The following is a 26,635-nucleotide window of genomic DNA, read 5'->3' as shown; positions in this document are numbered from 1 at the left end:
GCTTACTCGCATTGAGTCCTTACGACGAAGGCTACAAGCCAACGCATGCGCTCTAAGACCTATGCGTGTGTGTGTATAATCGCTCATTTATGGTATATCCTTGAAATAGCACCCACACTGCCCTGCACACACCCAAGGCCCCACGTACACGCGTTGGCTTTACTTTCGCCAATATCAGGGTCATGGATATAAATTTAAACTTTGCCAAGAGTCTCCACAAAACCAAATGCCTCAACAATAGTTTCTGTGAGTCAAAAAATGAAAACCCTCCCCAACCTAAGGGTGTGAACGTGAGAAGGTTTGGTACCGGTGAATAATACAATAAATTTTGTTTACGAAAACTTATTTTCGTACTTGACTAAAATGTTGAAGCAGTTACTTTCCTTAATCACCATTTCTATGCAAAAATGAAGTTGATTTTAATCTTCTTAGATGAGGCCCATTTCTGGACCTCCACATTGCATTGTGGTATGGTGGCATCATGGGGATTTATTTCTTATGGCATGAGGTAGGATGCTAACCGACTGGTTTTACCGCAATGTGATTGAAAATAGACATCACCAACAAGACGATCCGCTGCCTCATGCTCCACGTCCAAACATAAACACACTGCGTGTAAAGTTTGACAACTCCGTAATTTCCAGAAATGTCCTAGTCAAAGTGGCTATTTAGTCGACCTTTGGTTTTCAAATGATAAATGCCATAAATTATCTGCATAACAAAAAACTCATTTGAACTAAATTTGGCAGTCGCTCTTGTAGGTAGACCCTGAATATCATCATGTCTTCTTCTTATATCTTCATTCTTACATCCAGTGAAAATCCGTCAAAATATCAGATCTGCCTGTTAATCAGATGGTTACTTATAAATAGAGGCAATTATTAAGGGAGTAACAAACTTATGGGTTGCATGTTAATAAATACTAATTGACTCCGAAATCTTGAAAAAAAAGTTATAAAATACTTTTACTAGATTTTTGGTCGTGTGGCAACTCCACTCCCACTAATGCCCCGTTCTTGGCTCTGATGACTCCGACGAGTGATTTCGTACCAGCATGCTCTCATGGCACTTTGCGCTCGCGTTTACAACAGTGGAGACTTTTGAATTTGTTTCTGGGCCAATGCTTCCCTATCGTGGGAGATTCAGAAAGCCTGAGTGGAGTGCATGGTTTTTTCCGACACTGTTTCGTACTGCCTCAACTACACATGCAGTAGCCACACAACATTTGCATACATCGATAAACACCACACTCGCTACTATGTATATGTACATATCGTTCGTGTATAGACAGAATTTTGCAGAAAAATTTCAATGAATCAAACTGCACTTCAAGGCGTGGAAATATCAATGAACCTTTTATGTATTCAGCGTACATTCAACAACTTCCAAAACATTATACTTATTTCGTGTATGTATATGTAATCGGTATGTAGAAAAACAATTGTGGGTGGTTGAGAGCAAAAGTAAAGCTATTTGAAAATAATAGTGGTCCGTCGAATTACAATTACTATGAATTTTTTATATTGGAGGTGCTGATATGTGATGTACATATGTACTATTATTATATATGTATATACATATATGTATATATTTTTTTCTGAATTACAATGTTTTTAGAAGACTTTGAAGAGAAAAACTTGACTTTAGAGGAAAAATCAACAAATGTGTTAACTTAATTATTTTATTGATATTTTAAACTTAAATGTTAGTTTGTTTATTACGCTTTCACGCCCAAAACACATAACCGATCATCATGAAACTTTGTAGTCTTAAAAGTTTTTTATCAAAAATTTAAAATGAGTGAAAATGTTTCCCATCACGGGATTAAAAAAAACAGTAATCTCAATATTGATTGAAAAGAAATTAACCGCAAGCATATTTTTAATAATAAAAAAGAATACTATTTTAAATTTTATCATTCAAACCATCATCTTCAATACTCTAGACCGCAAAGTTCAGTGTGAAAACATTTATTTATGCAGATTACACTTGCTTTTAAAATTAATTTGATAATAAAAAAAATATTTGGAGCTTAATTGTTGTAGAAAAATCAATCGGAATTGTCTTATTTACACAAAATATACGTTGGGGTCTTCCGGTTACACCACGAACCACGAAGATAATCATAGCGGTATACTATTCTTGAAGAAAATATGCATGAGTTTTGGGTTTCGTTAATGAACTTTGATATAGGTATATTTAAGGGTCGCGGTATAATCAAATAATAAAAAAAAAAACGGGGAATGTCAAATTACATTGTAAATTTTATACAAAAATAGTGTTTGAAATTACAAAATAATCGGTGCAGTTCTAGTTAGTTTTGAATTCTTGATAGACATCGACTTTGGAAACGTGAGTTGTGGTGAAAAGGCTTTAAAATTTCATAAAAAATGTTCAGGTTTATTCAGGTACAAAAAATTCGTAATTTCGCCAATTTTATTCCAATGGACTTGAACAATATGAAACAGGAACCATCTACATATGTAGGAAATTTTTGTTTAGTAAAGAAATTAAATTAAATCTATATAAATTATCACACTACGTACAGCCAGGGTTCAGGACCTTCGTATTCTAAGTGAGTTTTATAACTCCTTACTAATATTTATCCTTTTAAGAGCGCTTTTCTTCATTGTTTGTATAATTCCCTTTGATTAGCATTTAAAATTTAATTTCCATAACAGCATCATAAACATAAAAATGTTTTTCCATCTGCTTCTCTAAAATTATATAATTAGATATTAATGTATATTTATACGGTGTATTTTGTAAGCAAATTCCATTTAATTAAATTACCCACAAATTTGTTTATCCCAAAACATGTTTACACTAAACTTATCTCACTCCTTTTGCTCAAAGTTAACTTTGGAATTGAGAAGCAAAACCTTCTCACTCACACGCCAACACATAAAACACTTCTCCCTCTCTCTCTCTCTCTTCGTTATTCAGACCAGCTTGTGCTGATTTAGCAATACAATAAGAAATAACTGCAGGATGTTGAGAAATTTCATAAGAGAGTAGATAGTTAGATCGCAATTTCGAGGCTTATTAGATAAAACTTTCAATCTTTATCATTATTCAGTATATGAATTTAGCACCAAAAAATTAAATTTTTTTTAAGATTTCTAACAGACAGTTCGCGTCTAAAAAATAGCCATGCTTCTTAATTGTTATTTAGCTATACATAAATATTATAAATAAAATTACAGTTATTTATTGGCTTTATGGTTCTATATGTGAAAAAAAACCGAAACTGTTTTACTCTGTAACTAGCGTTCTACTAGTACATCACTAGCGCACAATTAACTTCCACAATGTGTTTTCTCACTCATTTACTGCACGCTCTCACATTACCCTCTCTTGCGCTCCCACATGCAACTCAAAATGATAAATAGCAAAGAAGGGCAATTTCTCCCGCTACATGCTAGTTATGTATTCCAATACATACGAATGTACGCAATGAGATGTATGGAAGAAGAAGCAGAAAAGTGCGAGAGTTTATTTTTTTGGTTTTGTTTTTGTTGCTTATTATTCCACTGTGCAACGTGAATCCACTTGGCGTTTCGAATACTGTTGGCTGTGTCGTTGCTCACATTCGGAACATTTCAGCCATCGTTGCTGGTCGTGTTTTCTCGCTTAGCAAAATAGTGGTGTCCGTGTGTCGCGCTCCGTAGTTGCTTTTCATCTTTAGTGTTTCTCTTCAATACAATTCGTTGGAGTTGTAATCAAATATTTATTTTATAAAAACTGAAATAAGTGTACAAAATAAACGGTAAATCTGTTCAATTACATAAATTATGCAGGTGGAATGAACGACAAGCGAGTTACAAGTACATGAGAGTCAAACATTTCTTCGATGCAATGGAGAAAAAAGTATCATAATAAAAAGGCAAATCTCCAAAGCAAAGGTAAAGTAGGAGTGTAATAAATGAAAAGATGAACGACAAAGTGAAAAATGAGAAATGTGCACTCTTTTAGTCCCTTTGCAATAAACAAATATTAAATTTCTTTGCAAAAAGCCGAAACGTGAAAACAATTTCAAGAGTGATTCAATTAATTACTAAAGTTTTGTAGTGAAAGAGTAAAAAATAAAAGTTTTAATTAAAATTTAACTAAAGGCTATACAAATAAAGCAAACACTGCATTGTGTACAGTTTGAGAGGCACTGGCAGCGCAGTGTTCAGCAGAGGTTCGTTGTTCGTTTTTGTATTAACCAAGTCATTACATGAGTGGCATGAGTAATTGTATGCGTTGCCAATAAGTTGCTGTTGTTGGAAGCAAAGTCTTGTGTTGACAATCGGCAGTGCGTCCAAAAGAAACAACTATTTTTACAATAGTACTTGTGAGTGATTTGTGCGAGTTTTCAAAGCCAAATTGCAAAGTGTGTATACATTTTTGTTTAGAAATTAGAAAATGACAAATCGCTGATGAATTTCGGTGAGATAGCGAGGCTACCAAAATAAACCGCAACTTATGGGTATATGAACAATTACATCAACAACAGCAACAAACCACATAAACGTGCAGAACATAAGTGAGGGGAGTGCAAACGTGCCTCTGCAGGCGAAATTCTTGGCATTCGGTGCAGTGCAGTGAGCAAAACATATAGTGAGCGATCACGCGATGCGTCATTATTTTAGCGGTGCACTTCTTTAAGTAATATAATACAACAAAATTAGCGCGGCGTGCAAACGGAACGCGTTTGCGCAGTATACAAATTTAACGTTGAATATTTCTAGATAAATTTATTAACCACAAAGCATCGTTATATCTACCATACAAAGTTTATTGAGATCAAAACCAGACGAAAAAAGTCAATAATTCAGTAAAAGTGACCAAACTCGCTTATAAAATTTAAAATAGGTACAATTAATTTCCATTATACAAATAAAGTGCAAAACAATTCTCCACTATGCCGGAAACACATTATGATTGCATTACAAAGGACTGCCTGCAGGCTGAATTGCGCGCCATATCCGCTTCCTCACACCACAGCCACACCCACCACCCGCATATCACATCGCTGCTGGGGCAAAAGCTAATCCTTTTAGACTGTCGCAGCTCGCACGAATTCAGCGAATCGCACATCCGTTCAGCTGTGAATCTCTTCATACCCAGCATTATGCTGCGACGTTTGGCGAATGGCAAAATCGATTTGCTATCAACAATTAAATCGACAGATCTGAAAGAGCGCATACAGAATGGTTATAAAGTGAGTCTGTTCATTTTGTACAATGATGCCGGCATGCAGGAGCAGCACCCGGCCACAACGTCATCCGGCGGTGGAGTTGGTGAAGTGGTGGCAGCGGATGCTCTGAATATTTTGTATCGCCGTTTGAAGCAAGACGGTTGCCGAGTGGTGGTGTTGCAAGGTAAGCAAGCAATTCGTAGACTTTTAAGTGGTCCGCAATGTGTTTGATTCACGCTTCCGGCGGGAGCAGTTTAATTATGCGTTTCCGAACCAGAAAATGTGAATTTCAGCTGCAAGAGTTTTTTAAGGGGGCCTTCATTTACGCACAAAACATTAATTGATTCATTATATTTCTTGAGTTAAATAAAATGATATTCGAACTAAATCTTTAGTGGTTAAAAGAAACTGTTGCTAACAAGAGACAGTATAGAAATAAACAAGTCTCGCGGTACCTAAAATCGATCAGCGCTAATCGGAATCGGTTTTGCGCTGGGCTCTGTTTTGAGCGTCCACTCTGCCTGCCCCCTTAGTTGCTGTTGAGTTCTCTTGAACCTAAGTAATTTACATAAAAAAAACTATTACTAAGAAATTACTTGGTTATGAAATTTTTGAAGAGAAATATGAGTAGCTAATCTTTAAAGTACCGTTGAAACGATAGTTTAGTGAGTTTTAACAATAAGTTTGTAATCCACCAAAAAACCTAGTTTCTGTGCATTACTTTAACGTTTCGGTATGAAAACCGATATTTTAGTGATTTTAATCAAAAAGTGTGAAACATGTGTTTGAGTTGTTGTTATCTACATTTCTATTTAGAGGATCAGTACGCCAATTGTTATCGAAGTTATCTAATGTTGTGGAAAAGGGTGTTTGTTAAGTAGGGAGTGGGAGCGCATAGATATATGTATATGGGAGGTGTCAAGTTCAATTTTCAAGGCAATCATTCCTACATTACGGGAAGAAGCCCTGATTTTAACCATCCTATCAGCTTCTAACTCTTTTTTAATATTTTATTGGTGAATTTTAAAGAAGAACCGAAGCTATTGCTCACAGAACTCACAAGTACAATGGCCGTCGTAAATAATAACTTAATGATGCTGGTAATCTCAAGTGGTCATAATGCAAAATGTGAAATTAGAGATAAAGTAACTCTCTACTAATCACTGATTTATTCAACTTGACCACTTCAGATGAATGGCCTAATTTGCATTTTAGACACCTCAAAACATTACACAAGCACAAATCTCGCACAGAAAAACTTTCCATGTGGCGCATTGATTTATTAATCTGCTGCTCATTGAAGAGAAAAATCTTGGCTTAACCTCAATATTCCACATATTACAAGCAGAAAGTAACAATGGAATACTTGCGCATGCGCCACTGAGAAATGGTCTCGTGGAACTTGTCAAATTGCTGCGATCTCACAAATAAAAAAAGTGAAGTGAAAGAAGAATTTACTAATACTGTCTGCACCGCTGTGTTTACATTTGCTGAATACCCGAAAAGGTTAATGACACACCGATGCACACCTTATCGCCGTCAGTCCGCCCCGCTCAATACGTTGCCGCAGTGAGTGCGTAGCGTCGAATGGATGATGCAGCGCAGCACCAAAAACAACTATACACAACAATTTTAACGTGTATATGAGTGTGTGCATACATATATGTAGGTAATCAGTTGGAAGCAGAGGGAAGGGTTTTACCAAAAACCAATATTCAATCACGAGCAAGAAACCAACAAAGCACAGAAAAATGAAAAACGATAGACACAGTGTAATACCAATTCGTTGTGTTTTTTATGCGCCAAAGTGTGGCAAGTTGGACAGAGGTTTATTGAAGTTATGTATGTACAATGTATTATATTCAAGTAATATATGTGTTTATACCCTGAACAGGGTATATTAAGTTTGTCACGAAGTTTGTCACAACCAGAAGAAAGCGTTGGATATCCTATAAATTGTATATATAAATGATCAGTATGTTGAGCAGAGTCGATTTAGCCATTTCCGTCTGTCCGTCTGTCCGTCTGTCCGTCCGTCTCTCTGTATATACAAGACCTAGTCCCTCAGTTTTTAAGATATCGTTTGGAAATTTCGCAAACGTCATTTTCTCTTCAAGAATCTGCTCATTTATCGGAACTGTCGATATCTGACCACTATAACATATAGCTGCCCTACAAATGAATGATTGGAATCAAGTTCTTGTATGAAAACTTTCACATTTGACGAATATTTTCACGAAATTTTGTATGAGTTATTGCTCATAGAAATAATGTAATATCGGAAGAAATTGTACATATCGGCTCACTATAGCATATAGCTGCCATACAAACTGAATGATCGAAATCACATGTTGATATGGAAAACTTTTGCATTTGACAAGATATATTCACGAAATTTGCTATAAGTTATTTTCTAAGACAGAAATGTAATCTCCGAAGAAATTGTTCAGATCTGATTACTATAGCATATAGCATATAGCATATAGTAATTATGTAACTTCAAAAATGTCCTGTGATCATTATACTTACACACAACAACAACAAGGTATTTTCCCTTCTTTGATCAGGCATGTGTAGGCGTGGTTTTAATCCGATTGCGTCCACTTTCACAATGTCACATTGGATTGTCAAGATAATGTTATGTACCGAATATAGTTAAAACTAGTCCAGTAGGTCCGGAGAAATGCGGTTTCACCAAAAAATGGGTGGCGACACACATAATACAGCGCTCTTGTATCATTCTGGGAGTAAAATTTAATGTTTATTGCGCATTAAGTTTTTGATTTATCGCAAGAATTTGTGTAGGGCTAACACCCGAAAAAGTGATCAACTTTAGGAAAACCATGCATTATCCATACGACGGTCTGGAGAAAAGCATGCTAAAGAAAATCAAAACTGCAAAGGTCTGGCAGTTGGTAGAAGAGTCTGTAAGAACATCATCAGAACTGGAATAGGGCTGACAGATCATAAAAATAATTTCGAAATTGTTATTACATTCAATTTTAGTAAAATTAACTCGAAGGCGCTTAAGTGTGAATATTTTTATTTACAATTTCCGTCTCTTCCAAGACAAGGTGATTTTGTGAAACCAAAAAATGTGTGATTTCAACTTTATAACTATATAATGGAAATTTCTAATGCATTACTTTTTGTTCATTTGTTTCTGGTCCTAACTGTATGAAATGTACCTATGAATTTAATTATAAGTACCAGTACCTACTTGACTATATTAAGTAAAATAATATGATTATATAATACATACATTTGTAGTTCATATTATCACTACTTTAATGCAGTCTTCTGTTATATTATTGCAGTGAATACTCAATTGTTACACACATGTCTAACTTTTGCAAATACAATATATACATACATGCGTTAATGTAAATTTTAATTTATTTACTATTTCAATACTTGTGCGCCATTAAGTATAAGCTATATTATTGAGTTATCTTTATTGTTTTTGTTACTTTATTTTCTTTGTTTAATTACAGTTCATTACCGTTGTATAATAAAGACATTTTTTATTTAATTTTTCTTTCTGCAACTATGGGTGTCTTTATATACAGTTATTACTGAATGAATCGTGATACTTGTTAAATTGTTATCTTCCACTCACCGCCCACTTCGCGTCTCAATTGCAGTCCATTTCAGTTCTATCAATCAAATTGTTCCTACACGTAGTTGTAAGTAAATTAACCGTGTGTGTGTATGTATGTATGTAGGAATGTTGTTTTTGTTCATTTCCGTCTTATCAGCCATATACCGACATTGGTTTTAATTCATATGACATCATTCATACATACCATATAGCTCTATACAGACACGTACGTGTATATATTAATATTTACTTACAGCAGTGCGCAAAACAAATTTATTGCATAAATCCAGTAAGAAATGTTGTTATTGATTTTAGAGTAAATGGAATTACTTCACAGAGACTCAACTCGTACACCCCCTTCGATAGAATTTCGTTAATCAGATGGCTCAATTAACAAGCGAACATTTATTAACGTGCTGTAAACTTTTTCCTTTCTATTTCTGTTTCAATAGAGCAGTCCATGTAATTGTTCTATTCGCCACTCTTCAAGTCCTTCGAGTCGATCTACAGTTCACTTATAAAAACATCCTGTTTTAATAATATCTCATAAAAATAAATCAATTATTATTTTATTATTGCACTGTTTCGACGATTTACTGGCGGTTTTAAGCATATGTGAGTTTCTTCAATGAATCTGGTCCCTTTTACTTTCTCAATAGTGTTTATGTAATATATATTCAAATGCTTGCATATATTATACTAGTTTATAATTAATACTCCACCATTGGCTAGATTTACATAAAAGGGTCTGATAAGGACTGTTTCAATAAAAATATATTAATATGTATAACAATTTCGTTATAAATATGTGCCTTATATCTCTATATTAAATACTGATTTATTGGAAATTTTTTTCTATATCTACATACATATATTTCTACCTTTTAGGTAAGTTTTAGGTATGTGAAGGCAACTAGGCAAATAACTGAACTCAAAGAGCATGCCAACAAATCCACTCGCATAAGTCAATATGTTTGAGTAGAAATGCCAAATGGCGATAAGATAAACGACAGTGAACGAGTAAACAGTCGTACCTCAACTCTTAACGGTCATATTTAATGTATTTTTACATTTGTTTTACGATATGATAATTAAAGCGTTTATGAATTAACTTTTTCGCCGAATGTTAATAGTTTTCAAGGCTTTTTGGCCGAGTTTACGATGCCTGCCAACAACCAACTGGTTTGCAATAGCGCATATGCTCGACTGTGTACGAGAGTCTAAAGAAAAAACTGGGAACATGACTGTATGAAGTAAATTATTCATCGGGAAAAGCCAATCCAGCCTGAAAGCAAAAACACTCAATTTGGCAAATGTAATCAAAAACTCCTGATTTGGTTTCCTTCGTATCGATTTGATTTGGTTCAATATAGGGTGTAATAAAAAGTGGTTTATTTCGAAAATCGGTTAAATGCCGTATTTTTTTGAAACAAACAAACAACTTCAGCATTAATTTATGATTCAGTAGTAACCGAGTGCTGCCCTGTGCCGCGCTTGCTAGCTGCTGCGATGAGAAAGCTGTATACAAATATTAGTAGATAAATGAAAAGTACTAGGTGTTAGCAAGCATTCTGCATACGCATATGTTCATATGTACATATATGAGCACACCTACTTACACTGTCACATACAAAGTGAATGGTTTATTGGGTGCACTCAAGGCCACTTAAATGAATGATAACGGCACTCATGCACACCAGCAGACAGAGAAAGTTTATTGTTGATATGTAAATAGTACTTTATTATCGCAAAGTTAAACTTCCGGAGAAGCTTTAGATTACGCGTGAAAAATTAAAATTCATTCACTGTTGCATACACATATGCCACGTATCGTAGTATGCTATGGCATGTACGGAAGACATATCTTCGTTTTCGAGATATTATCTCGATCAAAAACCCATTTTATGTCTCTTATTTTCTACAATTTTTCATAGTCTTAGTGTTTGAATTAGCGGACACGGATCCAAAACTAACACTGATTTTTATTCGTGACCTGTCTTACAATAATTGAAGAGTGTTTTCACCAACAACTAAAATTATCTCCTTTTAAAAAATTTAACAGTTATAATATTGAGCATAAGATACCCAAATACTCAACTAATGCATAAGTTTATTATACACATTTATACCTATAATGTGATGTCTTCATAAGACAATTCGAGTTGTCTAATTTTGCAGTTTTTGAGGACCATCCTGTGCTTCAGTCTCCGTGTGCACATTTGAGCTATTTCTATAAATCCAGATACGCTCTCAACCGATGGCTAAACCTGTCATCAATCGATCAATTAGAGAAGAAACCTAGTAACTCATTCAGAGACCAACTGATGGGAAGAATGATATCATTCTATGTAGGCTTATTTTTTCCAAACCCTGCGTGAATATTCTAAAACGAGAGTTACTGTGAGTTTCCTCATCTTTCATCAACAGTAGTAATTCGTACATTCTCAACGATCAAAAAATCTTAGTTACATATATGAGAGTTGGTGAAAAGTTAGCAAAAAATTAACTTTTTTCCACTTTTATTAATGTAAATTGTAGATACATACATACATAGCTGCATATTCAATAAAATTACTTTGTGTATTCTGTAAAAGTCAAAGTGCACAAAAGTTGCTTCTAAAAATAAGAACAATAAACTATTCATTGAAAACTGTACGTCTGTCAACTGTGTCACTTCCACTTGACAATGAGTCCGTATATGGGCGCAACAAACGGTTATGAAATAAGTTTATGCATATTCCATGGATGTGGATGGAGTAAATAGTGTCAACAGCACTTTTAAGTGATGCTACACATATACACATGGCTATAGATGAATACGTTCACATGCACACAAACTCGATAAAGCATTGAAATTCGTGTTAAAATATACTTACACAATATCCAAGAATTGATGGGGACACATCTTTTATATCACTTGTCACTTACACATATCTGTGTGTGTGTGTGATTCCTTAACCCAGTTGGAAAAACTTAATTATGTATATGGTTTTTTACGACAAAATGTGCACCTTTGCGTTTATTTACAGGTTTTAATTTTTTAGATAATATTTAAATTGCCTATTAAATTATATTGCAGCAAATTGAATGATCAGCAAGTTCAATGAATTATATGTATTGTATTTTACCTGATGGGGAAGCAATGAATCAGCTGATCTATACCAAAAGAGTACAAAATTATATTGAAAAGCTAAAAAAAGATACAACTGATTGATTTTTATCAAAGAATTTTGTGAAAAATTTCCGGAAAAAGAAACAAAAAAATATTTCTAGATTAAACATTTAGATATATGATGCTCGATTACTAGTGCAAATTTTTCGTTAAACTCGGATTGTTCTATTTAAAAGCTTAATAATGACATGTACCACCATTCTTAGCGATATTTTGGCAAGTTCCATTCTTTTTCTAAAAATTTTATTAAAAAATATATAATTTTACAACTTGAGGAAGATTTTAGAATTTTTAACTGGTTATGACCAATTTTCTGATTCCTAATATCTTTCAATAATATCGTATGGGTTTAATTTTAATAGAAAGCAACTCTATTTTAAAATATTTGTATATATGTTATACCACACTCTTTGTATATTAGATTTTTTTTTTTGATTGATGGAAACTCTATTTTCAAATGCAAAAAAGGGATAATATTTTTTATTAAAACTGGCTGTAGAACTAAAATTTGTTCCTTACGAAAATAATTTTCAAGCTTTTCATTTGAGTATTTTTTGTCTTCAGAGATTTTTTTTAAATTCAGTTTTCATTTTTCCTACATGGCAAGTGGCTACTAGCTTTCATGCATGCAACTCAACGCACTGTAGTCTGCTCTTGTCCTCTATACAACGTCAGCTGTTACACTTACGTATTGTTAGCAATAAAAACCGTTACATTTTATTGTTTTTGTTTTTTATTCTTTCAAAGTATCTACTGATAGCAAAGAAAAAGAAACCATTGAAGTAATCTAAGATTAGAAATTTTAAAACCAATAAAAGTACAATGAAAACCGACGCGGAAATCTTAAAGCACCAATGTGGTGAAATTCTGCAATTTTGTACATACATATGTACACAATAACAAAATTACATGTGCGTGTGTTTTTAATTATAGCATTTCCGTTGACAAATTAATAAAGTGACACTTTAATTATTGCGTGCGACTCGCTTTATTGGTTATTTCCATAAGCAATTTAACCGCAACCCTTTGACCCGATTAATTGTACTTGTTAAAGCTCATCAAGCATACTTGCTTACAGACAAGCCTATGTATGGGTTTATGTGTGTGCATAGCTTTTATTATACCCTAAATTTCGAATAAAATGACGAAGTGCCTTAAAAATAAGCTGGCGTATCAGCTCTGTGGTGAAATATCTTCTTCTTATTAATTACCGATTTCAAGAATTTTTGGACATATATTCCTCCAACAATTAAATATATTTCAGGTGATAAATAAATTTTAATTGAAGTATATAATTTTTAGTTAGTTTAGTTAGTTAGTTTAGTTTTTAGTTCTGCTTTCTCCAGACTGGACAAGGAAGCAACACAAATGGGTCTGGCAGTGAACGAGGGCAATACGAAATATCTCCGGTCATCAAACAAAAAGTCGTCGCACTCGCGAATTGGCTCCCACGTCACTGTTGACAGTCATAACTTTGAAGTCGTAGATAATTTCGTCTATCTTGGAACCAGCGTAAACACCACCAACAATGTCAGCCTAGAAATCCAACGCAGGATAACTCTTCCCAACAGGTGCTACTTCGGACTGAGTAGGCAATTGAGAAGCAAAGTCCTCTCTCGACAAACAAAAACCAAACTCTATAAGTCACTCATAATACCCGTCCTGCTATATGGTGCAGAGGCTTGGACDATGACAACAACTGATGAGTCGACGTTGCGAGTTTTCGAGAGAAAAGTTCTGCGAAAGATTTATGSTCCTTTGYGCGTKGGCCACGGCGAATATCGCRTTCGATGGAACGATGAGCTGTACGAGATATACGACGACATTGACATAGTTCAGCGAATTAAAAGACAGCGGCTACGCTTGCTAGGTCATGTTGTCCGGATGGACGAAAACGCTCCAGTTCTGAAAGTATTCGACGCAGTTCCCACCGGGGGAAGCAGAGGAAGAGGAGACCTCCACTCCGTTGGAAGGACCAAGTGGAGAAGGACCTGGCTTCACTTGGAATATCTAATTGGCGCCACGTAGCGAAAAGAAGAAATGACTGGCGCGCTGTTGTTAACTCGGCTATAATCGCGGAAGCGGTGTCTACGCCAATCAAGAAGAAGAAGATATAATTTTTATTAAATGCATATTTTTACAAAGTATGTCGAAGGTACATTGGCGAAAATTCCACATTCCTAAAATTTTCATAGAAAAAGTTTTGATAGTAGCAAAACGCTATCACTGGTTTCGAAAGCTTACCTATTTTTATAATAAAAATTTAGTATATTTGTTAGTATAAATTTACTTTAGCTTACGGTATTTGCTTTTACTGTTATAAAGATTTCCGATGTTTGCAAACCAATGGGTTCTGTTAAGGCCGTTTAAATGATCGTGATTAGACAGTCATTAAAAAGTAATTATAATTTTATTGCTTTAAACATTTTGTTTACAACAACTACATGTATATATTTACAAATTTTTTATTATATGTAATACTTTGCAAATATGTAGATTTACTTCGTGAAAAAAATAAATAAATAATATTATACAATTTCTAACTTATCAATACAAAATTAAAGCAAATACAGCGATAATGTAAACAACAACAATGCAATGTCAAACATGACAGCCCACATGACAGCATGCCTGATTTCTTTATAATCAAAAAATGTCGGCGCTTTTTAATTTCGGACACACAAAACAGGAAATTGGAATTGATAAAAATAAATATGAACTAACTTTTTAACACAAATCAAAAGTAAATATATGTATAATAAATATTTATATCAATCGGAAAACGTTCGGTAGTAAAATGCTAAGACAAGATTAAATCATATTATCAAGTGGTCGGTTTCGTAGACATGACAACAAATACAAAACAGGTTTTGCTTTGGATTTGCGAGAGGCACACAAAGAATCAAAAAAGTTTCACAAAATAAAAAGACAAGCTCAAGCCAGGACGGAGCCAAAGCGCGAAGTGTTTTAAAAAGAATACAAAAGACCGGCGAACAGTAGCAAAATCGCGCCGATTGTGCATTGGAAGTGCAGATCACAATCTGAAAGGCACACAAAATCAGCAAATGACCTTTGTGGCTCCATAAGCCGCACATTTGTGCATATGTTCTTGTATACGAGGTGTGTTCAGAAAGTATCGCGAATTTTGAATTTTCGCGGGTTACATATATTCGAATTTCGAATTTTTTGTGGCGTTATGTTGGTGCTCATGTCTCTCACTTATGCCGACAAGCTCGGCCATTTTGAATGTTCATTTAATTGTTGACAGCKGTTTTGCTTGCACGTGTTTTGGATCGTCTTCAATTTTTACCTATTCAAAAAAAGGGATCAAAGAACTTGTATCAAATTTTGTGTCAAAAACGAAATTAAGTGCGCGGATGCATTCCGAATGTTGACTGTGGCATACGGAGAAGCTACCTTGGACCGAAGCAACGTTTATCGGTGGTACAAAATGTTCTCAGAAGGCCGAGAAGATGTGACAAAAATTGGCTTTTGCACCACGMYARHDYCCCTGCTCACACATCGTTGCTTGTGCGCGACTTTTTGGCCAAAAACAACACCGCAGCCACCGTATTCCCCAGATCCCTGTGACTTTTTCTTGTTCCCTAAACTGAAGAGGCCCATGAAAGGACGACGTTACGCTTCTCTTGACGAGATAAAGRCGGCATCGAAGGAGGAGCTGAAGAAGATTAAAAAATAATGATATTTTGAAGTGCTTCGAAGATTGGAAAAACCGTTGGCACAAGTGTATAATATCTCATGGAGATTACTTTGTAGGGGACAAAATAGATATTCATGAATAAATAAATAACTTTTGAAAAAAGAAAAAATATTCGCGATACTTTTTGAACACACCTCGTTTACCATATTCAAGTTAGTGAGTGTACATAGTTTGTTGAACCGATTCCTATCGTGCGCTCGTAACAGGTCTCAAGGGTAGCTTTAGTGGGTTTTGCTTCCTTTTTATCAAAATAATTGTTTGTTTGATGGTGAAAGAAAAATTTAACATAAAATCATGTTTTACACGTCTTTCAATAAAAGAAAATAAAAATCTAGTTCAATATTTATTGTGAAAGTTTATGTTGTTTTAATATTTCCGAGATCCCAAAAACAAATAGCTTGTCTTCGACTTACAGGAAGTCGGAGGGTGGCGAATCGAAAAAGCGGCTGGCATGAATAAATCTATTTGACCGTTATTAATAATGAGACAGAGACACCAAATAGTAACAATTTATACCAAGAGTAATGGAAGTAAGGATTTAGTTTTGGTCCTTTTTGGAAGTGCATTAGAAGGAAAAATGCTTTCTGTACCATTGTTGTATTGAACTCAAGAAGTATAGAGTACAATAGGAGAAGAGACAACATAATAAAATTGTAAACATTTCGAAGTTTTATTTACTAAAAAACAGAGAAAAAAGAGTTTCAAAGTATAATGTGATAGTGGCTATTACGATTGTAAATAACGGAACTGTGAAGTTCCCATTCTGTCACCAAAAATATTTACATACATAGCTTCGCTGGAAATGCCATGAGTTATGCTTTGGCAAATCCCACTAAAGTATTTTGCATAAGACCCGGTTTATACCTCGTGATTTGTATTAATTACAGTTACGTAGTGATTTGCTTTACATACGATTTGCATTAGTAAATGGTCGTGAAGTGGCAAAAGAAACGAGCTGACTTTACTCCCACGCTAAGCAATTGCCTAAGCAGCGAGCAACTAGCTAACAAGACAACCTCCACAGTTATGCGTGCAAAAACCGGTACGAAAATGACAGAATGAAACGATTTCGTGTTAAAATCTGTGTAACCAAATATAATCATCGACCAAAAACAAAAATAGTTAAAAGTATTGGTATTAAAAATAAAAATTTTCGAAATTTAATAGATGTGTGCATATTTACTCATATGTACTATGTACTATACTATGTATGAATGTTGTCTAGATTTTGTACTTTGCGCGTGGGTTTGTGTGGGTAGTGGCGTCACAATGGCATAAATTCTTATATAGACTTTGCTAGATATTCAGTTTGTTTTCAACAAGTGTTTATTTTATATGAACTGCATGCTAATAGTATAAACTTACATTTATGTACACATATGTATGTAAAATATAATTATTTAACAACATATATTTTCCTCTTTTCTTTACTGTAAAATCAATACCACATTAAAGTTTAAGAGAAACGTAAACAAACTAGATTTTATTACAACCAAATGTTGCCAGATGCTAGCTATGAAAATTGGCATGAGATGGAATGTGTTCCACAATTCACCTGTTAATTTATTAGAATTTTACCTCATGTTCTTAAATGCCGTCGGAAAATGTTTATCTATGCAGAACATTGTTTTGACTCTCTCTCTGCGAAAAACGCTGAAGCAAGCAAGAAAAAGGTTTACATTTGACTGCAGCGAAAGAAGTTCCGATCTGAACAATTTCTACCGAGATTACAGCGTTGTTTTCTACGCTAATCTATGCCTAATTTCGTGAAGGCATCTTGTGAAATAAGAAAGCTTTCCTCACAAGAACTTTACTTAGTTCGTTCAGTTTCTATGGCTGCTTTATGCGACAGTGGTCCGAAATTGCCGGTTTCGATAATTGAGAAGCTTGTTACGAAAAAAGATGGTGTGCAAAATTTCAAACTATATCATATATATGTATTTATATATGTACATATGTAAGTACATTTTTATGAGGTATCCGATCTGGCTGTTACAAGCATTGTGTGGGCTTAAATATAGATAGTTTATCAAGCTCAGGGTGCACCGGACCATGCCTGCCGAAGTCTCACCTTCGAAATTAGCATAGAAATCGATAAGTTTATTGATTTTTCGGCTTGTGTAATGGCTTTATAGGGTAAAAAAAGTCTAACCTAACCGTAAATATAATCATATACATATGTATGTAGAAATGAATGTGCATAGGCACCCAAGCGCTTCTAAACCCTTACAGATACACAGTTTAGTACTTAATGCTGGCAGATGTTAATAATTCCAACACTTTTGCACACATTTTTTCATTAAATTCCACTTTATATTCGTGCCATGCTGTTCTCAACAATCATTAACAATTAAATATCTCATACAACTGTATGTACATATGAATGCAAAATGCAATGAAATATAATACGCACACATCTACACACATACCGGTGCACACAGATGGTATATACCCCGTAGGAAAATTTTTGGGATTTTTGTAAACTTTCTTTTTTTTTGCTCCAAGCATTGCAATGTGTGTGCCTTACTTTGAGCAAAATATCTAACTTCAAGTTTCGAAATTTCTAGAGACATACATACATATGTATGTACATCTTACTTCGAGAATTATTACCTCCAATCTTTTAGCATAAATTCACAATTAAAAAAAATTCACAATTCCCAAAAATTTTCTCGCTGGAAAGGCGAAGTGATTAGAGAAAGCAACAAAACAATTTTTGAGTGTGTGCAATTGGATTTGAAGTTGGGCAGTATATAGTTGCATTGTGTCGCGTCGCTGTTGCAATTGCAATTACGCATTTCAAAATGCCCACTCACAATTCGCGTTATTTTTAAGTGTATTTAATATATGATTATGCAAATAAATTCGTTGAAACACATACAAACAGATGTGCATGTGTTTGTGGCACCATATATAGCCAAGCACACCACATGGCTGTTGGCGGTTAAATAAATGATTTCCGTTGCAAACGATAAATTAAATTGTGGCTAGTGGCTCAATGAGCGCTTGATTGGCTTAATGCACTGTCATTTTTGTGGGTGTGTGGGTTAAAGCGAGTGTAGGTCTATACTTGGAGTGAACATATTTACGAAATAAGATTTTTCTCTGCTGTTTTTACAACAACGCCAACAATATGTGCATTGTAAATAATAGAACCACGCCCACTTACTAGAAACAAGGGGATTATTTTTAATTGATCGCACATTATGTTTTGTTTTATTGGCGGCTATTGATATTGCGGCAAAGAAAAATTACAAAACAAATATATGTAAATAAATTACAAACATTTGCTGAAAAAATCTTTATAGAAAATACAACAGCGAAATTTATAAATTGTTTGTTATGCAGATTTAATTATTATCAAAATATTTTTATTACAATCATTTTTATTGCTCTATTAAAAGCATTTACCTATTTTTTCTAAATATTTTTTTTATTTATTTGAAATATATTTTTATTTCTTTTATTACAATTGTTTTATTTGTCATAAAAAGTTTTAGATCGAAAAAAAAAAACTGCAAGTAGTACAAAATGCCGACATAATTGAAGCGAATTGTGAAATATGCTTTCCACTAACAACATGTGAAATACAAATGTACATATGCATATAAATATATATTTGTGATGTATTAATATAGCCACGTCCCTTACATTTAATACCTTTTTTCATTCATCGAAAAATCCCACAACAAATCCGCATTTATTTGCGTAAACATTATAAACCTTATCAGCTACCCAATTGAAACAAACAAAACCGGGTATTTTGTAGTTCTAAAAATTGCTCGGCTACCAAGAGTGAATTAGCAACATTTTTCAGAACCCACAAACTACTGCACCCCTTTCTGGTATTTCATAGCGTCGATAAAGTGGCTGCCTGCCGTTGGTTTCATCACACATTGCAGAAAAGTCAACAACCGACACAGTAGCCCTTCCTTGTGCTTCGCGTGCAATGGCGCCCCACCCCGCTACGCATAACTAACGCGCGTAACAAAACAGCGCAGCACAGAACAGTGTTGCCAATTAAGAATTATGCATAAATATTTCTCTGATATGTATGCAAATATTCGGTAATAGTAATTATTCGATAAAGGATATCAAAAATATAATGACTGAAAATTAAACGGCCTCTTTAGAATTCCGAAATAGTCACGTTTTCTGTGAGGAGCGTGTCCGATATAAATGAAATTCCAAAAATGTATCTTAAACCTCTCAGCGCAATCAAATCAGGTCACACAGTACACATTTCTACGAGGTAAGGGTGAAGCGGGTGAAAAGCAAGAAACATTTTGCTAAAATGTACTATACTTATGAGACTTGACTATTTTGTATAGCTAGAAACAAGATGGAAATCCTTAGATCAATATAAACCCAAAGAAATTTTAAGGACTGAATACCCTCAAAACATTGCACTGACGTCGTTAGAGTATGAGTATTAGTTCCCAACATCATTTTGGATATTTTTGGACTTTCACTGTTCATAATTCAAATTTCATATGGCCCCACTTTTTCTCGTCAAGCCACTTTTTGGTATTAGAAGTAAACACGAACACCTATTTATCAACTGTTTTCCCTTCAAAGTACCACAGTTGATTTACTGAAAACACTTTCTCTCACAAACCAATTATCCGACATAACGAAAACCCAATACATCATACAAACGCGATGCCTGGCCGTTAAATACTGAGTCTTCGATCATTCTCAAACAAGTTTGCTCTATATTGTCACTGACTACTGCCGCTATTGTGACCACACACAACTCCAAACCGTAATCTTTATAAATGTCGGAAATCACGTCCTTGGTAATTAGCGTATATTTTAGATATTTTCAAGACCTTTAGAATAACTTCATCGACATTGATAATCGAAATTATGCCTACTGATTATTTAAAATTGCTCCACAACGGCAACATTGTACACGAGGCATTACGCTGCAGTGCGTGGACTGCATTTCAACGCCGCACCGCTGCGTCCCTGGCCCCGCGCAAGTTGCTAATAAGAATTTCCTTTCGTATAATCTCTCCACTCTTTGCTTTGTGTTGCATTTTTACTGCACTTTTGTTTTGTCGGCATTTGTAAGCCGTCATTGTCGTTGTTGTTGTTGTAACACAGGCCCATAAACTCACTGCATACATAGTTTACGGATATCAAGTTGACGTTTACGCATCAACAGCTCAAGTTTTTGAAGCGCGGCCGCTTGGTAGGTCGTTGGGCTGAATGCTGTTCGTGGGCTCACTTGTGTGACGGTGAGTTGCGCGTGCAACGACGCTTTCCTTTTGTTCAAGCTTTATTGCTTTGCTGACTTCTTTCACAGCTGCTGCAGTACTTACATACCTATGTAAGAATGTATGTGTGTATATACATATTATATCTGCAGATGTGTGTAAGTGTGTTGGTTGGCGCTCGTCTTCGGTGTCTCAAACGGTGCGTCCACAAATGTCGTTGGCTGGTGCTGCTGTTGTTGTTTTTGTTGTCAACGTCCTCCCATTTACAGAAATTGAACCCAACATGCTCCGTCAAAGGCCATTGGAATCTCAGTGCTACTTCTTGACTTCTTCTGCTTCTCATTTCGGTTCTTCCCTTCTCACTTTTTTATTAGCTGTGCTTTGTTGTTTTTTTCTCCACTCGTTTCATTTATGTTACTGTTAGTTTTAGTCATTGTCGCCGCGGCTGCTTCATTTAACTCTTTCTTGTAGTTGGTCTTTTTTTGTTTTCTTTGCTCGTTCTTTCTCATCTTCCTGCAGCTCGTGTTCGTTGGAAGTTTTATGCATCTTCGCGGCCTTTGGATCACGCGATTTTTCAAGGCAACACGTACTAACAGACCCACATATGTGCCCCCATATATATTTATGTTTATTTTTTCATACATGTATGTGGATTGGTGTGCCGCTTTCATCAGTTTTATTTCACTGATTGCTGTTGTTACTGCATTTTCATTAGGCTTGCCTTATCGGCGCGCAGCCGAACACCTTTTACGCCGAGTCGTTGATACTATTGGCGATAAGTTGGTCGCCGCTTAGCTGCCATTTCGGGCTGCTCCACTAAGCGCTCGAGTATTTGGTTGTTTACGGCCAAACCTCCATCCGGTAGCCACATTTCATTGACTACATTCTCCGACTTGCTTTCTTTACACCTTGCTGATTTCTATTTCTGCCAAATTTAGTTCTTTGTAGCATTCCCCTTTTGAATGCTATTTGCTCATTTATGTTAGTGGCGATATTTTTTGTAGCGTGCCAAAAACAGAAAGTACTTTTCGGGCTTTAAGCGAAAATTTTTAATTTGGCGCGATATTGAGGAAGTACTTTTACGGCGCTAATGTCTTCTTAGCTTAAAGACACCTTCGTTGCGGCGTGCGGCGTCTTTTCAAGTATAAACCGCATTGAAGAAGCACAATTTTAAATGTTTTGAAATTAATTGTTCCGTAAAAAAAGCTTGACACTTAAATTTTTCAAATTTTATTGTTTTTTACTTTCTATATGTGTTCATATACTATATATCGTCACCTGAAATGCAAAATAACGTAACAACATTTTCGGAAATTTACAGTGGCATGAATGAAACACGAAATAAAATGGAACATGAGTGAATCAAAATTTTAATATTGATAATATTATTAAAACAGGTTTATATCTGAGGGCAGAACCTGAAAATGTTGGACATATGTAATATTATTTATGTAATTTGAAGTAGTGAAGCGTAATCAATAAGACACTCAATTTCGAATTTTTTGATGATACGTTATTTTGCAATTCAGGTGAAGATATATTGAATATGGTGTTGAGTACCAAAAATGTTTAAACTAGTATTTTTGGCATGTTGCTACAACACAAGTCGCGCTAAGCAGCAATAACAAAGTCTTTGAGTTTTGTAAGTCGCGTTCATTTTGTGTACTATCGGTATATTCGTACGATTACATGATCTAGCAGCTATGCTGTATTTCAAGCCGAAGCATATTATATTCCAATTTGACATGTTTTCAATAGCCAATACGAACTCAGCTGCAAAATTTAAAAACGGCAACAAATGAGGAACGAACCTTATCACCTTGAACCTTACGGTCATCAAAATCGACACGTCAATAAATAAAGAAATTGGGGCTCGAGAATCTACTATTAACAGTAAGAGTTGGAATCTTGGAAGGATCAGTTTGAAAGATCATTGGGTCATAGGGAAGTGAAAACACGGTTGGTTCCAACATCGCTCAATGCTTTCAAAGTTCCAGGATATAATAAATCTATGCTTACGAGCGAGAAACAGGCGATTAATCAGCCGAATATCGTGACAATGTAGGTCAAAAATTAAGGTTATGTTGACATTTATCTTCGATTTTGCAGGTGTGGTCTTTCTGACCGGCCAAGCTGTCAGCAACGAATACGCAACCATTAAATGTTTTCTCAAAATGCTTGCAGATCAGAAAAGGAGATATTTTCAAATTTTATATTCACTTTTATAACACTTCACTGCAGAGAGCTATTATAGATGTAAGCCTTTAGTTATTCTATGTCACAGTTCCTCCTAACCTCTTGCCTAAATGCCGGGAGAGAAATAGGTTTAAAAATTTAAATTTCAGAAACTGGAAAATATGTTCCCACAAATTGAAATGAAATTCCGCCTACTTCAACTGTTATAAGTCGTTTTAGGGGTTACATGGGTTTCCTCGGGTAAAAAACAGCCTTTTTTCGAAATTTTTTTCTCATTTAAAAACGCAAATTTTTTATTAAAATCTTTTATTGTTACAAACTTAGACTATTAATAAAGAAACTCTTTTTTCTAAAAATCCTTCAATCCTCCTTTCGTTCAAGTCTTTGAATATTGCATCTCAAAGACCTGTGTAAATTTTCGTGAAGATCGGTTGAGTAGTTCTCGAGAAATCTTGCCAATAACATTTTATCTCGTATGATATCGTCCCTAAATATTAACTAAGAGAGCTTGCAAATCAAAAAAATCCCCAAAAAATAAATATTCTTAATATTTCGACATCTCAACCATCTGTTCATACACCGACATCTAGATTCTAGGGCCAATATCTTTAATAATCTTGCGTACATTTGAAAAATTTAATTGTTTCTTGCCACTCTTTTACTTCAGTCGTCAGGTTTTCTATATGATGAGTTCAACCTAACTTCTTTGCTTTCTCCTCTCATCACTTTGTCATTTTTTAGTTACACGCTGAAACTTATTAAGAAGACAATAATGAAGTATACTCAACCGACAACAATATTAAATTGTTCATGTGTTTAATTTTAATTTTAGTGCAAACCATATACAAAAGATATTAAATTATTTGCCACAAAAAGTGAGCTGATACTTTTTCTTATATTTTTGACCAAATCTGACTAAGCATTTATGGCATGGAAAACGAAACTATTTTTTTATTTTTTTCTACTGTTTTAAATCATACTTAGATTGTATATTCCTATACATTTTTTATTGCTGTCTATCACAAGTTTTAAAATCTTTTTGCTGTGCTTGGCACGTGTTGGTCGAGTCAGCCACAGGTGCTACTATAAGCTATACTTTTTATGAGCGTGGCTCTACAACTCGGCGCTGATTTTTTACTTGGTGTTCATACACACATTCATATCTACATATGCGCATACATATATAACGAAGCTAGGGTTTTATCAAACTCATACGCTACAAAAATATTTATATTAATGTATGTGTGTTTCTTTTTTTGAAAAAGTAAATTAATGCGCAAAATAATGCTGAATAAAAGAGTTCTGCATGACTCAAAGCACGTGCTAACTAAACTTGTGTTGATAAGAACTTATAATAATAGCTTAACTACATTTTTAAAATGAAATTAATGAAACTATAAACTTGATTCTTATTTACCGTAAACGATGAATTGAAGAAAACACCTGATATTACACTGATTCTCGGAAAAATATGAATATAATTTTTTTGTTACCGCAATGCTGGCCACAGGTTTACTCCTAATGAAGCAGTAAATAGAATATCAGAATCGAAAGACTAATTATTCTCTTTTTTCCGTACACCAGGTCAATAAATTAATTGCCTAATGAAAATGGTGACAAATTCATATAAATGTCGCGACGTCAATGAGAGGAGAAAAGAGTCTCTTTTATGATAAAAACAAAACGCAATTCTTAACATATTGCAAAAACTAAGGCCCTACGATTCGCGAGGGTTCAGAATTACTATATTTTGCGAGCTCGCAATTACATCAAGATCAGTTTTTTTGAAATAAACTGCTTCAGGGGAAGACAAATTTGCTCTTAGTTCGGCTTTGATAACTCAACTCACGCTTTCTAAATAAAATATTTCATTGAAGTCAAAAAAGTCCTCACCACAGAATTGTATAATTGCAGGAAGACCGGTCACTTTGGTCTAGATAATTTTCAGTTAGTATTCCTAGTTGAAAACTACTGTTTTTCAGGCTAGTTCGATTCTAATACAGGACTAGTGAAAACTTGTCTAAAATGGCGAATGAATTCTTCAACTTGTACCAGCGTGTAATATGAGCGTTTTCGTAAAGCGAAACTTTTCTATGAGCTCAACCGATATGGTTGAAAAATGTCAGCTTGTTTGACTGTTAATGGGCCAACACTGAATGAATGCGTCCATATTTGGAACTTCGTCGCACAACAAGTCGTAATAGTGTACATTTCAATAGGTTAACGAGTTGAAAAATTGCGTTTCTCTTGGAATAACACACCTTAGAATGTTGTTTCATGCAATTATCAGCGTTGATATGTGAAATAAAAATCAGTATTTCGAATATGCAGATAATCCCTGAAGTTTTGAGTTGAAACGATACAAGTTTTATTTTCAAGAATTCAGAAACTTCATTTTGAACACATTTTTGTATATTATTTTTTATTTAAGCTTTTACTATTGTATTGTTCAATATGCACTTAAACAACAAGTTTACTCAATGAATCTGGGTATGGTTTTTATGATGCAATTAGTAATCAAGTCATACTAAGTTAGCCCATATTTGGAATACAGAAACAATTTGTGTCCAACTTGTGTGAGCCTGAGTGCCTAACGCTTTGGCGCTTGCATAAATGAGTAGCATTAATTGCGAATAATGCTTACTATTATTCTTTGTTAAAACATTTGCTACTTTCAAAATAGCAAATAGAACATAGATGCCCTGTAGGAATGCGGTTAGGTACATTAGAAATGACAGTATGTTGTTGTAGAACATACTGGAAGTTGGATTTTAATGAAACCGAAAAATAACAAATTTGGTGAGGATAAATGAAAGTTAAATACGAAATATTTCCAGAATGAATTGTCAACCAACCTAATCACTTAAACTTAATTTCTAATTCTGAATAATTCTGAATTCCAGAGCAACATTTCAAATTTACAATTAATTGAGGGTTAAAATCAAAGTTTTCTTCTATCCGAGTTTACAACAGTGCGGCAGGCGTTCATCCTTTTCGCTGTTTGGGGCCTCTTAATTCGCTGAACTATGTCAATGTCGTCGTATATCTCGTACAGTTCACCGATCCATCAACTGCGGTGTTCTGTCTTGCCAATTGAAAACTCGTAACGCCGACTAATCAGATGTTGTTATTGTCCTTGCCTCTGCACGATTAAACTGGGCGGGGATGATTAGTGACTTGTAGAACTTTGTCTTTGTTCGTCGAGAGAGGACTTTACTTCTCAATTGCCTACTCTGTTGGCAAGAGTTATTTTGGGTTTTCTGGACGTCGAAGTTACGACTTTCAAAGATATTGTAGAATATTGCATCTTCTCTATTCAGATCTGTAGCTGAAATTTTTTCGCCAGAAGTAGATTGAAGAAGTCACACGATAAGGAGTTGTCTTGTATGAAACCTCATGGGGTGTCGAACGGCTTGAAGATAGAGCTTTTGGTACCACGCAACGTCAGTTTACACAACCGTATTAGTTTTCTTCCCCAATCGATGAGGATGGAGCGGACGTTCCATTGCCCGACCAGGAAGAAGAACAACAAAGCGGA

At 34.7% G+C, this 26,635-nt stretch overlaps 1 protein-coding gene across 1 annotated transcript in view; it reads left to right on the top strand.

The window, feature by feature from the left end:
- The first annotated feature begins 3,581 nt into the window (after window positions 1-3,581).
- Window positions 3,582-26,635, top strand: part of LOC108977911 (dual specificity protein phosphatase Mpk3) — a 68,345-nt gene continuing 45,291 nt past the window's right edge. The window contains exon 1 of the mRNA XM_018947885.1: window positions 3,582-5,369. Coding sequence (XP_018803430.1) covers window positions 4,910-5,369 — 460 coding nt within the window. The 5' untranslated portion in view covers window positions 3,582-4,909. The remainder of the gene's footprint in view (window positions 5,370-26,635) is intronic.

Source organism: Bactrocera latifrons, unplaced genomic scaffold (genome assembly GCF_001853355.1).
Source record: "Bactrocera latifrons isolate USDA-ARS-PBARC rearing strain unplaced genomic scaffold, ASM185335v1 scaffold_97, whole genome shotgun sequence".
NCBI classification, from domain to species: Eukaryota; Metazoa; Arthropoda; class Insecta; order Diptera; family Tephritidae; genus Bactrocera; species Bactrocera latifrons.
The sequence above is the reverse complement of the archived record's forward strand: the minus strand, read 5'-3'. Positions and strand labels throughout refer to the sequence as shown.